This window comes from Procambarus clarkii, chromosome 23 (genome assembly GCF_040958095.1).
Source record: "Procambarus clarkii isolate CNS0578487 chromosome 23, FALCON_Pclarkii_2.0, whole genome shotgun sequence".
Taxonomy (NCBI): domain Eukaryota; kingdom Metazoa; phylum Arthropoda; class Malacostraca; order Decapoda; family Cambaridae; genus Procambarus; species Procambarus clarkii.
The window spans coordinates 36,256,264-36,270,731 of NC_091172.1; the positions used below are offsets into that span (position 1 = coordinate 36,256,264).

The window sequence follows — 14,468 nt, forward strand, 5'->3', positions numbered from 1 at the left end:
ATATCTCCCTCTGTTACATTGTCTTCCCCCCATCACTCCAGTTCCCTCTCCCTACTGTTCTGTCTCCCACCTGCTTTTCTCCCTCCTTTCACTCTCCTGTTGAGCCCACCAACATGCATTCCCTTGAACATTATACTGTAGAATGTCCAATATTGACTGACTTTCGCCCTCCTGTGCTGAGATATGCTGAACTCTGTGAATACTATATGAATATTGGAACACTTGATGATATATTGAACTTGTACCCATGATTGAGTATGTAATGCATCTGTTATACAATGTAATGTACCTATACAATATGTAAAACATCTGTTATACAATGCATGTATTTATAACCTGAGCATGTAAAAGAATCTTAATCACCTTCAGTGATTAAGTGTTAAATATCACTCTAGTTTCAATAGACGCTATCTTACCCTGTTAAAGTAGGAGAGACATAGGTGTATGTATGTATATATATATATATATATATATATATATATATATGTGTGTGTGTGTGTGTGTGTGTGTGTGTGTGTGTGTGTGTGTGTGTGTGTGTGTGTGTGTGTGTGTGTGTGTGTGTGTGTGTGTGTATGTGTATTTGTATACTGGGTATGTGGGGTATGTGGAAGCTGGTCAGAATTGCATTTCTCCTTTGTAAACGCACATCAATGAAACAATGTAAAAAGACACCTCGAACATTGTTTATTCTAGACAGACGTAAATCTGAGTATTTACGTTTGTAGGTTAGCATAGCATTTTAAAAGCACTACAATCACATTCTGTGGTTAATTGTTCAATAAATCACTGAATTATATGTTTAACAGATTTCTAACCCTGTCCATGGAGAACAGAAGAAAATGTAAATATGATGGTTTCATTGTAAATGTGTGGCTACGTTGGTGGTAGAAAATAATTCTTATCTTTTATCTCGCTTCCTATTGTTTCCTTTCCCATCTCTCTCTTACTTTCCCTCCCTCCCTCCCTTCAGTTCTCTCAACCTCCTTCCCTTCCATTTGTTCTTTCGCAAAACATGCAATATACAAGCCCAACCAACACACTAGGTAACCACAACAGAATATTTGCTTTTGTTATTTTGGTGAAAAGTAGTAAGAAGGCTGTGGTTTGGATGTTTGTGATTGGCAGCTGAAAAATCTGCTAAAAACTATGAACAATCGAACACAGTTTTTAGATTTCACATGTCATTGGTTGTCGAAATAAGAGCCAAATAACTTGAAAGGAGACTATGGACGTCGAAACCAGTCCGCCTCTGACACTCTACATACAATCATAATTCACCATGGAAAGTTGCGTGTGTCTAGACGCAGGCATCTAGCTCACAACCTCAGACAAACAAACACACATGAAGTAGGTGATACCTATATAGACATAAGTGACCTTCAGGTCATCTACGTCTATAATCATCTCTCTCTCTCTCTCTCTCTCTCTCTCTCTCTCTCTCTCTCTCTCTCTCTCTCTCTCTCAGCAGAGATGAGTATTTTATGAGGCGTCGCTTACCCTCTGTGGCTCAGTCTTCATTAGTCCTCTGTGGCTCAGTCATCATTAGTCCTCTGTGGCTCAGTCATCATTAGTCCTCTGTGACTCAGTCATCATTAGTCCTCTGGCTCAATCATCATTAGTCCTCTGTGACTCAGTCTTCATTAGTCCTCTGTGGCTCAGTCATCATTAGTCCTCTGTGACTCAGTCATCATTAGTCCTCTGGCTCAATCATCATTAGTCCTCTGTGACTCAGTCATCATTAGTCCTCTGTGGCTCAGTCATCATTAGTCCTCTGTGGCTCAGTCATCATTAGTCCTCTGTGACTCAGTCATCATTAGTCCTCTGGCTCAATCATCATTAGTCCTCTGTGACTCAGTCATCATTAGTCCCTCTGTGACTCAGTCATCATTAGTCCTCTGTGGCTCAGTCATCATTAGTCCTCTGTGGCTCAGTCATCATTAGTCATCTGTGGCTCAGTCATCATTAGTCCTCTGGCTCAATCATCATTAGTCCTCTGTGACTCAGTCATCATTAGTCCTCTGTGGCTCAGTAATCAATAGTCTTCTGTGGCTCAGTCATCATTAGTCCCTCTGTGACTCAGTCATCATTAGTCCTCTGTGGCTCAGTCATCATTAGTCCTCTGTGACTCAGTCATCATTAGTCCTCTGGCTCAATCATCATTAGTCCTCTGTGACTCAGTCATCATTAGTCCTCTGTGGCTCAGTAATCAATAGTCTTCTGTTGCTCACAGTCATCAATAGCCCCATGGAACAATCACCAACTGTACTACGGAACAAAGTCGCCAATGGTTCTTAGGCACTTTAGGGAGTATTAAGGAACCTGCTATGTCGTCAGTATTTTATAAACGTGTGAGAAATGGTAATAATAGATAATGCAAGAAAAGAAGACAACATAAACACAATAGCAACACCTACACCAGCAACACAGAATGGTCGTTATTATTAACTATTAATCAGTACATATTGGACATGAAACCTATAAAAATACTACACACAGGGCAGTACTCATTTACACAGTAAGGTCGAAAAAATTATATCTTGAAATGTTAAAAAGTCATCCAAATTACTTACTCCGAGGCCCAGTCCGCACTTCGGAATGCAACTACCTAACGATGATTACAAGTCCTGACCTGAGTCTGTTCACCAGAGTTTAGCGATGGAGAGTTAAAGAAATACAGACCAACTCGAACGTCTCCAGGGAGAGAGACTGGTAGATCAGTGAACTGAGAATTTTTCAGTTGCATTTCTGTTGCAGGTGTGGGAGTATATTGGTTCATATTGCAACATGGCAGCGCGCAATTCCCATAGCTGAAATATAGGTAAAATCTCATGCGTTTGTGATGTATTTCTCATCTATTTTGTCCCTCTCGCCTTCTCTCTCTTTATTTTATTCTTTCGTTCATAAAGTGACCTTAAGTCTTCTCTCCCCCCCCCCACATACACACAAACACTCACAGGGGTCCTTCTTGGCTGAGTGGACAGGGTTCTGGGGTCGTAGTCCTCAGGCCCGGATTCGCCTCCCAACTGAGGTGGACAAGCAAATGGGCAGATTTTCTTTCACCCAAGTGCACTTGTTCACCTCGCAGTACATAGGTACCTGAGAGTTAGACGGCTGTTTTCTGGGGTTCTGTGTGTCTGTACTCACCTAGTTGTACTCACCTAGTTGTGTTTGCGAGGGTTGTGCTCTGGCTCTTTGGTCCCGCCTCTCAACTGTCAATCAACTGGTGTACAGATTCCTGAGCCTACTGGGCTGTCATATATACATTTGAAACTGTATATGTTCCGTTGGAGTAGGAAACAGGGAGGGTCCGAGATGGGTGGATCTAGGGGATCTGGGGGTGTGAGGGACAAGGGTGGATCTGGTATGCGGAAGGGGGGGAGGGAGATGGAAGGGCTTGGAGGTGGGGGAGGAAGGAGGGCTGGAGAGGAGGGAAGGCTTGGGGGGAATGAGGGAGAAGGGAGGGTTTGGGGGTGGGGAAGAAGGTAAGTCTTGTGGAGAAGGGGGAGTTTGGGGAGGGCACTTAGGTGGGCACTTATTGGGGGTGGGGGGGGGGGGCTGGAAGGAGTTGGGGCAGGCAGGGCTTCTATTCGGGTGAAAAGTGTGGGTTGTCTCACTGGGGCTGCTGAACTGCTTGGAACAGGTTCCTGAGCCTATTGGTTTCTAACAAATCTACACTGAAAAATGTGTATGTAGTTAGCCTCCACCACATCACTTCCTATTGCATTCCATATGTCAACTTGACACTAACATTATTCTTTCTACTGTCTCTATGGCATATTTGGGCACTCAACTTCCACTTGTGTCCGCTAGTGCTTGTGCCCCTTGTGTTAAATAAACTATCTTTATCTACCTCACAATCTACTATCTACAGTCTCGAAGGTTCAAGACCTGTCAACGCGCTTCCACTACTCATAAAGGGTATAACTGGCCGACACCTCGCAGTGTTCAAGAGAGAACTCGATAAACACCTCCAAAGGATGCCTGACTAACCAGGGCTGTCGCTCATACTTCAGGCTGCGAGCAGCCGCGTCTAACAGCCTGGTTAACCAGTCCAGCAACGAGGAGGCCTGGGGCAATGACCGGGCCCCGGGTCATCGAAACCAATCAACACAAAACCAACAGCTCCGAAACCTACACAAGGTAAGGTAGGTAACTCTATCAATTCCCTTGAGAATCTTGTATGTGATGATCATGTCCCCCCGAATTCTTCTGCCTTTCAGCGACGGGAGGTTTACATAGTCTCTCCTCGTAGCTCATGCCCCCCTCAGTTCGGGCACTAGTTTGGTAGGAAACCATTGATTTTTTCTCAAGTTTAGTCTTATGCTTGAAAAGATATGGACTCCATGCTGGAAGTGCATACTCCAGGATTGATCTGACATATGCGGTATGCAAGACTCGACTCTGAATGATTCCTTAATTACACCATTTTATTAAGACGTTCTTAGGTTGGCCAACCTGGCATATGCCACTAATGTTATCCTCTTGATATGGGCTTCAGGAGACAGGTCTGGCGTGATATCAACACCCAGGTATTTCTCCCTGATTCTTGAAGAATTTTATCTCCAAATGATACCTTTTATCTGGCCTCCTGCTCCCTTCACCTATCTTCATTACATTACATTTGTTTGGGTTAAACTCTAGCAACCATTTGATGGACAATTCCTTTAGTTTGTCTAGGTCTTTTTGACGCCTCAAGCTCTCGTCCTTCTCTGTTTTAATTCTTTTCGTAATTTTAACAAAAATTAAAAAAATCGTAATACTACAATTTTTGGTCTACAAAAATTGAGAGAAATGAATCTATACCCTCTGCAAGATTATTTGTGAATATCAGAAACATAAAAGTGTGTGTGTATGTGTTTTTGCGTATGCGGATGTGCGCGTGCATGCGCGTGTGTAAGACAAATTTATGTTGTAGTCATAATACTGGAAAATTGATTGGTTAGAAAGGCCGGGTCAAAGAGCTAATAGCTCGATTCTGCAGATACAAATAGTAAATACAAATAGTAAATACACACACACACACACATATAAACACACTGTCTCTCTCTTTGCATAGCTGTCCAGCTAACTTTGCCTTAATCTGTACATCATAAACCAGTGCCTGGCAATAGTTCTCTAACCTCAACATAATTCTTTCATTTATCAAGATTTGTTTGCTGTTTACCCTTGGCGGACAGGTTCCCCCATGGCGGATAGCGGTCTTGTGGGCAGGTTTCCTGGCAGGTTTGGCCTCTTGGTGGAAGGTCCCCCTTAGGGACAGGTCCTCTTGGATGAAGATCCCCTTTGGGGCACGTCTTCTTTGAGGAAGGTCCCCTGGCGGGCAGGTACTCCTGGAGGAAGGTTCCCTGGCGGGCAGGTATTCCTGGAGGAAGGTCCCCTGGCGGGCAGGTACTCCTGGAGGAAGGTTCCCTGGCGGGCAGGTACTCCTGGAGGAAGGTTCCCTGGCGGGCAGGTACTCCTGGAGGAAGGTTCCCTGGCGGGCAGGTACTCCTGGAGGAAGGTTCCCTGGCGGGCAGGTACTCCTGGAGGAAGGTCCCCTGGCGGGCAGGTACTCTTGGAGGAAGGTTCCCTGGCGGGCAGGTACTCCTGGAGGAAGGACCCCTGGCGGGCAGGTACTCTTGGTGGAAGGTCCCCTGGCGGGCAGGAACTCTTGGTGGAAGGTCCCCTGGCGGGCAGGTACTCTTGGTGGAAGGTCCCCTGGCGGGCAGGTACTCTTGGTGGAAGGTCCCCTGGCGGGCAGGTACTCCTGGAGGAAGGTCCCCTGGCGGGCAGGTACTCCTGGAGGAAGGTTCCCTGGCGGGCAGGTACTCTTGGAGGAAGGTTCCCTGGCGGGCAGGTACTCCTGGAGGAAGGACCCCTGGCGGGCAGGTACTCTTGGTGGAAGGTCCCCTGGCGGGCAGGAACTCTTGGTGGAAGGTCCCCTGGCGGGCAGGTACTCTTGGTGGAAGGTCCCCTGGCGGGCAGGTACTCTTGGTGGAAGGTCCCCTGGCGGGCAGGTACTCCTGGAGGAAGGTCCCCTGGCGGGCAGGTACTCCTGGAGGAAGGTTCCCTGGCGGGCAGGTACTCTTGGAGGAAGGTTCCCAAGAGGGATGGTACTTTGAAGGAGCAGATCACCGTTCCATTGAACCTATACAAATAAAGACAATGCAAGATTAAGTTATTTAAGCTACCTTTCGCTCTCCCTTCACATGGTCATCCCACTCTTTACCTCTCACTTTTCTCTCCTTCCTTCTTCAACTCCTCCCTTTATTTCTGCCGTTTTACCATCATCCTCTTCTTTCATTTCTTTGCTGAATCACTTCAGTGCCTCTTTCCAAATTCTTGCTTCCATTCATGAATTCCTATATTCTCATCCTGGTTTCCTTCATCTCTCCTTTCGTCCCATCTACCTTACCTTCTTTCCTCCACCCTCGCAAAGTTCCATATTCCTTTGGCTTTTCGTCCTCCCTTCTTATGCAGCTTAAAGGATCGCGTCCATTAACGTTTCCTGTCGGTGACGGATGAAATCTGGTGACAGAAAAAGTCTCCAAAAATAAAAGAAGAGAGTTGTCAGAGAGAGAGAGAGAGAGAGAGACAGAGAGAGACAGAGAGAGACAGAGAGAGAGAGAGAGAGAGAGAGAGAGAGAGAGAGAGAGAGAGAGAGAGAGAGAGAGAGAGAGAGAGAGAGAGAGAGAGAGAGAGAGAGAGAGAGAGAGAGAGAGAGAGAGAGAGAGAGAGAGAGAGAGAGAGAGAGAGAGAGAGACAGAGAGAGAGACAGAGAGAGAGAGAGAGAGAGAGAGAGAGAGAGAGAGAGAGAGAGAGAGAGAGAGAGAGAGAGAGAGAGAGAGAGAGAGAGAGAGAGAGAGAGAGAGAGAGAGAGAGAGAGAGAGAGAGAGAGAGAGAGAGACAGACAGACAGAGACAGAGACAGAGAGACAGAGAGAGGGAGAGAGAGAGAGAGAGAGAGAGAGAGAGAGAGAGAGAGAGAGAGAGAGAGAGAGAGAGAGAGAGAGAGAGAGAGAGAGAGAGAGAGAGAGAGAGAGAGAGACAGAGAGACAGAGAGACACAGAGAGACACAGAGAGAGAGAGAGAGAGAGAGAGAGAGAGAGAGAGAGAGAGAGAGAGAGAGAGAGAGAGAGAGAGAGAGAGAGAGAGAGAGAGAGAGAGAGAGAGAGAGAGAGAGAGAGAGAGAGAGAGAGAGAGAGAGAGAGAGAGAGATGAAAGCAAATAAAAGAGACAAAGTATCGCAAAAAGAAAACTTAGTAGAACGATTAGTAAAAATCACACAAGCGAGATGCCAATAAATTAGACGAAAGGAGAGACAAACTGGATAATAAACGAGAATACCAATGAATAATGAATGAAAAATAATAATAGAGAACTGTACATATATATAGGAAAAGCGAGGGGAACTAGACAAAAACATCAAGATGCAAGATATGCAAAACCAATTATGTAAATAACAAGAGTGAAATGATGAGGGCTAATTTAAGTTGTGAGCCAAAGCTACTCTCTCCTCCAGCTATCAACGATGTGACTTGTCAGCAATGTTACTCATCCCCCCTAGCTGACGCAGAAGGAAATTCTATTGAGGCAATTAGTTGACAACGATGGAGGTAGTCAGCTAGGTCATTATGTAGCAAGAGAGCCATAAATATTAGAACAACATGAACAGCAGAACAGCCACAGAGGCGCAGCGAGAGACAGTCAGCGCAAAACTATGGGAAATCAACACCTCCAAGACGCTAACCATGGGATGGGTCAACGGTGACGTGGTCAAGAGGTTGTCAGATACGATGCAGTCATGCTAATACATAGGGAAGAGCCCTTCCATATCAAATGCAAGCCGAAGACCACACGTTCAGCTGGATAAGAGAGGACGCATGGAGAGGAAAGAACTGTTGAAGAAGTTGTGTAGGGTGGAAAGTAAATAAGGCTCTCTTGTGCTCAGCACCTTGTCATTCAATGATCTTTTCCTCATTTAGAGATCATAATTAGGAAGTGTCTTTTTATATGTGTTAAAAAGTAATTTTTAAGTGTCATTCCAGTGTGTATTAATGGTTCTGTCTTAGTGATCTTGGGCTTACCGTCCCTATTGACCCCCCCTAGTGACTTAGTGTCCTTAATTTTCCAGTACTACTCCTCCGTCAGTCCATTGTTGAGGTTTGTCAGTATTGAGTGTCCAGCCTTGCTCCCATGTCTTCTATAGTACATCTCAAGTGGATTCAGAATTATTCGAGTGTCAGATCATGAACCTTTTACTTTTCATTTGTTCCTTACACCAGTGCCGGAAGGATACTATACGATCTACAAGTCCTATGGTTCTCTCTCTTCGGCTGCTTGTCCAGGAACTCAGGGTGGTGGCAGCATTAATTTTTATTTTGTAAGTCATACGAAGACCGTAGCAACTAATATATCTATATCTCTCTCACTCTCTCTCTCGTGCTCTCCCTCAGCCTCTCTCCTGTTCTCCCGCGCTCTCGCTCTCTCTCACAACCTTCTCCCTTAAGTTCCCTACGCAGAGCTCAGTCTTTCTTGAGTAATTATTTAGGTCCTCATATGACGGACCGAGAATTACAATATTACAGCGAGCAGCGGTTATTATATGGGTGATGTTCGTCATTACAATGGTAGCAGCGGTTGGACTACGAATTATATCAGTTGATGACACCAGTCAGAAGAGAAGTGAACATCTTCTCACATCAACTGACATTCTCTGAAGAACATCATTCATGGGTGAAGAACACGAAGTAACGTTGCAGAACTACAGGAAGAATACAGTAAATGGGCTTTTCAATAAACAACAAGACTACGGTAATTGTAGGCGGCAATGTCTAATTTCTTATTATTTTTAAATGCATTTTCCAGTTAGGAAACTTTGTGTTCACTATGACAAAGAAAAGATAAATTATGAATATAATAATTTTGTGTAATAATCTGGTGAACTGAGGAACCAGTGGAAATGTTGTTCCAGTATAAATTGTTTTGTGATTTGTGTTAGATTTGTTATTGGTTTTTATTTCAGTCATGTGGGAGGATTGCTGGGCGCCATGGACTGTATGCTCAGCAGGGATTTTGAGTTACCTTTGGTAACTGTTACTATTAAGATTTTTTATTTTTTAACATTTCTTAACTGTGATATGTATGTATTTAGATAGGCTAGTTACTTATTTTTTTTTAACGAGGCATGTGCTAGTTCTTTTGTTGTCTGGGATAAGAAAAACCTGTTCGAGTTCCTCACCCATGGGTTTTCTTAAACTGGGATAATGGGGGGGGGAGGGGATAAATGATATTAGAGAGCAGTACATGGTAGAACAGCAAGAACAGCAGAACAACCACAGAATCACGGCGACAGCCAGTCCGCGCATTTCAATGGGAAATTCACACCTCCAAGACGCTAACCGTGAGATGGGTCAACGGAGAAGTGGTCACGAGGTTGTCAGATACGATGCAGTCATGCTAATTCACAGGGATTGACCCTTCCACATCAAATGCAAGCCGAAGACCTCATGTTCGGCTGGATAAGAGAGGACATATCGAAAGAACACAACTGTGGAAAAAGTGGTGTAGGGTTGGAGTGTTTGTTGCTCCGGGATGAACATCGTTTTAACGTCACGTGGAACATCCGGATAGTAAATATGGTTCTCCTGTGCCCAGTACCTTGTCATTCAAATATCTTTTCCTCGGTTAAGGAATATAGTTAAGTACTTTCGTATATAATAATACCTCTTCAGATGGATGGATTTACAATTCATTGGTGTGGATATAAAGAGAGGAATGAGGTGAGATGAGAAACAATGTCTATGTTCACAATCGTAAGAGAATAATGAGATAAGAGAATATTAATAAGGTATTATTGAGATTAATGTGTATCAGTGATTTTACTCAAATCGTTTTTTAACTGATCAATAAAATGAGGATCTAAATTATTCAAATTACTACTAATGATCAAATTGCACGATTTTGTAATCTGTATTAAATTAAATTCAGTATTGTTTCTATTGAAAACGCTTTTACAATTCGTTATTGAAGAAGCCCTCTTCCAATAAATTTGATGAGAAATTTCTGACAAATGAACAAACAAAGCATTAGACAACTGGTCATGTCCTTCACAACATTTATGTTGCGAAATTCTAAATTTCAAATGTTTGGATCTTTGACCTATATAGAACCTAGTGCATTCCTTACAAGGTATTTTGTAAATGACACAATTATCACCACGAGGACTGCTTATAACTAACAGTTTTCAAACATAATTTTTTCCAACAATAAATTGTTTTCCCACAGTGTTAATGTTTCGTATTTTCATTATTGTGTTGTCCTTCATGTTAAATATAAAAAGTTTTGTTACTGCATTGTATAGGACTCGACTGTACCACCGTAGAGAAGCAAGGAGTTTTATAACAACCCACGGGAAACATATTTTATCTTATAAAACCATGAAGTTATCTGATCACGCCATCTAGGTCCACAGTTACGGGGTTTCTTATTATGATAACTTATCCTTTCTCCAAATCTTTCCTCTTCAGTTGCAGTCTGTTGCATGACATTATTTTCCTGTATTTTACTAGTTATCTAACTCAGTTGAACTGGAACTTTAAATTCTTCTTCCTGGCTGACATAGATGAGAGTTTCAGTCAGGAAACTATGATTCCATTTGGCTGAAAACGATGGAAGTTGTCAGTTACGACATCTTTTTCCCAAGCAGCAGCAGGTGGACCAGCCAGGCAGATCTTCTGCGTTGCTGACACAGATGATGAGCGTCAGCTCCACTTGGCGTCCATTACCTCGCTATCCATCACTGGATCGCACACAGCTTTCGTGATGCATTGAAACGTAGCAAAAAGTAACACAAGTGGGGCGCCTTCTTGAGGACTCTGGCCTCGCTCCAATCTCTGCCATCCTCCACATCTCTCTGTCTGTCTGTCTGTCTGTCTGTCTGTCTGTCTGTCTGTCTGTCTGTCTGTCTGTCTGTCTGTCTGTCTGTCTGTCTGTCTGTCTGTCTGTCTGTCTGTCTCTCTCTCTCTCTCTCTCTCTCTCTCTCTCTCTCTCTCTCTCTCTCTCTCTCTCTCTCTCTCTCTCTCTCTCTCTCTCTCTCTCTCTCTCTCTCTCTCTCTCTCTCTCTCTCTCTCTCTCTCTCTCTCTCTCTCTCTCTCTCTCTCTCTCTACGTTAATTTTTACTCCAATAAAAAAAAATTGACCTCATACATAATGAGTAGCTTTATAACTTCATAAGAAAAAAATTAGAGAAAATATATTAATTCAGGAAAACTTGGCTTATTAGGCAAATCGGGCCTTGAATAGTAGGCTGAGAAGTGCGTTCTGGCTACTAGGTACGACATACATACATATATATATATATATATATATATATATATATATATATATATATATATAGGGTACCCCCCTATATATATATATATATATATATATATATATAGGGGGGTACCACCACTGGTGCATTTATAGGGACCCACAGCCTCAGAGAAGGGAACACAGAGCACTCAGGGAAAAACTTGACATTTAACTCTGAATACGAAAGAGTGTTCACTTCTCCTACCACCCCCTTTTTTTTATTTTTTTTTATTTATTATGGTGTACACTTTATTATGCAAGGTTATACAGTTACATATCTGATTTTATACAAAAAATAAACATTAAGAGGACACAAGAAAAAGTTCGCTTCCTAGAGGCTGTAGATTTCCTCGAACTCCTCCGACGCCGGGCAGGAACCGAGGATGCAGTGGGCATTTCCCCTCTGGATCGCGACACTGAGGCGCTGAAAGAGAAAACTTGCTGCTCTAGGGTCTCTTGTGGTGTCAATGAGCTTGGAACCAAGATCCTTAAGAAACCTTCTTGCACTCTCACCCCATGGGCCTAGGGTCTCAGACCCTATTGGAACGAAATTGTACCTTTGATCTAATTGCCTGTACTTGACTGACTTTTGTTTTTCTCTGTGTGTCGCTGCGGCTCCCGCCGTGCCGGCAGAGAGGGTGATGTATGTCGTTGCCAGGGTGGATACGCAAGTATAGTCCCATGCTAACTGCCTGCCACCCTTCCACGGACGCAGTGTGATTCCGTCTGGTCGGCCGGCAAAGCTAACAGAGTCACGGTTCAGTAGGTTGCGGGGCTCTCTCTCCGCTGGACACTGAGCAGAGGCAAGGCTTCTTTTAATGATGTCGTTGACTTCGTCGTGTCTAGTGTGCCAACCACCCGATTTTCCACAGTGCAGGCCATGCAATCCATATTCGTCAGCATCTGCCTCGCCGCAAATACACCTGTGAACAGTGTGGATAGGGGCAGCTAGGCGGAGAGCGACTGCAATACGGAGCTCCTGCGGATCAAGACGTGTGCCTGTCGCAGACATAGGGACTGCCAGAAGGAAGTCCCCTGCATGGGGAGCCTGCACAGCTGTGAGGCGTGCACGATCACTGGGGGTTGTTGCTGCCTCCAGCAAAGCTGTGGCTTCTTTGTCTACAATGGGGCTGTCCCAACTGGATTGTTTCTTGGCTTTCGGCATGGCTGGTCTGAGTGCTGGGTCTGTCATGGCACCCCATTTCGTGTCGCATTCCGTGTAGTGGGGGTCCTGTATCCCCGCTACATCACTCAGGGTGTCAGGTAGAATTTCCTTAACCAGGTCATCTGATGCTGAGGAGGAAGACAGGAAGGCTGGGACAGCAATTTGGGTGGCGGTGCGGACACCCAAGCCACCGAGCCTGACAGGAAGAGTGGCTTGTTTCCACTGGCATTCGTTGAGGGAGAGGTTAACAACTTTTTCCAGCATGGTCTTCAGTAGGAGGTCATACTCGTCAAGCTTTGGGTTGTTGTAAGATGGGGCGCACCTCAGAAAGTAGGTTAGCCTCGGAAGGGATAGGCATTTGGTGAGGAGATAAAAAGCATCGTGGGCATCGATGTCACCTATTCTGTCTTCCATCCTCCTAAGGTCTGCGATTTTCTTGTCGAGGATCTCCTCAATAGCGTTAGACCCGAGGGGAGCTCCAAGGAGGGTGCTGTTCTCGGCCCTAATGACATGGGCTCCAGGCAAGGCAGACCTTATTCTAGCTACGATGTCTGGGTTGGAGGAGACTACTTCACACTTGGAAGGGTTCAGAACGAGACCCAGGCTTACTTCTTGCTCCCTTATTTTCCTGATATCTGACAAGAGGTGGTCTACGGTGCCAGCTATAGTGCCATCATCCAAAAACCAGATGTTGAACTCGCTGGACAAGCTTTCGGTGATTTCTTTTAAGACTAAGCAGAAAAGAAGGGGAGCAAGAGGATCACCTTGCTGAACACCTTCACATGATCTATATATATAGTATATATATATATATATATATATAAGAGTATATGTATATATATATATATATATATATTTAAATTTCCTCACTAAAGCTCTGCAACCACTAAATTCTGCCGCAAATTTAAATATGTAAAATTAATAAACAAAATGTGAATTAAAAGGCGAACGCACCACACCAAACCCTCTCACAACTACACGCCAATTTTTCAAACACAAACTTTCCACTACCATAAACCGCTCTCACAACCACAAACCAATTTCCTCACTACAAACCCTCTCCCAACCTCAAGCCCATCTCCCCAGCTCAAACCCTCACTCACACCACAAGCCTTTGATCAACAAAACCGCTAGCTCCACGAGAGCCATATATAACCTCACTGTAAGCTTACACATGTGTGACACGCCGATGTTTCTATCTCAGGGCTTACCAATTAAAACCCAATAAACCGCAATGTCTCCTTGATATTGGCCAATTAAGTGCTAATTAGATCTGAGTATCGGAAGTAAACCAATAACGCTACAACCTGGTGGGTCAACTAACTGCTATGGCAATAAAGGAGGGCAACAGCGGAACTGGATTGAATTTCAAATTGGATGAAACTAAATGCTACAAACTAATGAATAGTAAATACACTGCAGATTGGAATTTGATCTCTTTGTTTCAGCCGCAACTTCGAATATATATATATATGTATATATATATATATATATATATATATATATATATATATATATATATATATATATATATATATATATATATATATATATATATATATATATTATTAAATATGACCGAAAAAGTAAGATTAATAATTCTAACACGAATTTTCTCGATCTTTCTTACGTTTCTTTTACTTGAGCGCGTTTCGTAAAACTTATTACATTTTCAAAGACTGCAGTCTTTGCAAAGACGGAGTTTTCCACACTGCAGTCTACACTAAGGAAACAAACATAGGAATGTGCCTGAATGCCAACAGTGACTGCCCGGACAGGTACAAGAGGAGTGTTGATAACGCTTATGTCGACCGTGCTCTCAGCCACAGCTCAGAATGGAAGCAAGTCGATGAAGAACTCTGTAGGGTAAGGCAGGTCCTAGTCAACAACGGCTTCTCCAATAGTTTCGTGGAAGACATCATAAGAAGGAAAGTGAAACGCCATGCAACCTCTGAAGAGACAACTAACAC

The 14,468-nt window shown here is 43.8% G+C and overlaps 1 protein-coding gene across 1 annotated transcript in view; it reads right to left on the reverse strand.

The window, feature by feature from the left end:
- Positions 1-5,250: 5,250 nt before the first annotated feature.
- LOC138367816 (mucin-5AC-like) overlaps positions 5,251-14,468 on the reverse strand; it is a 65,899-nt gene continuing 56,681 nt past the window's right edge. Inside the window, exon 3 of the mRNA XM_069329792.1 lies at positions 5,251-6,127. Coding sequence (XP_069185893.1) covers positions 5,251-6,127 — 877 coding nt within the window. The remainder of the gene's footprint in view (positions 6,128-14,468) is intronic.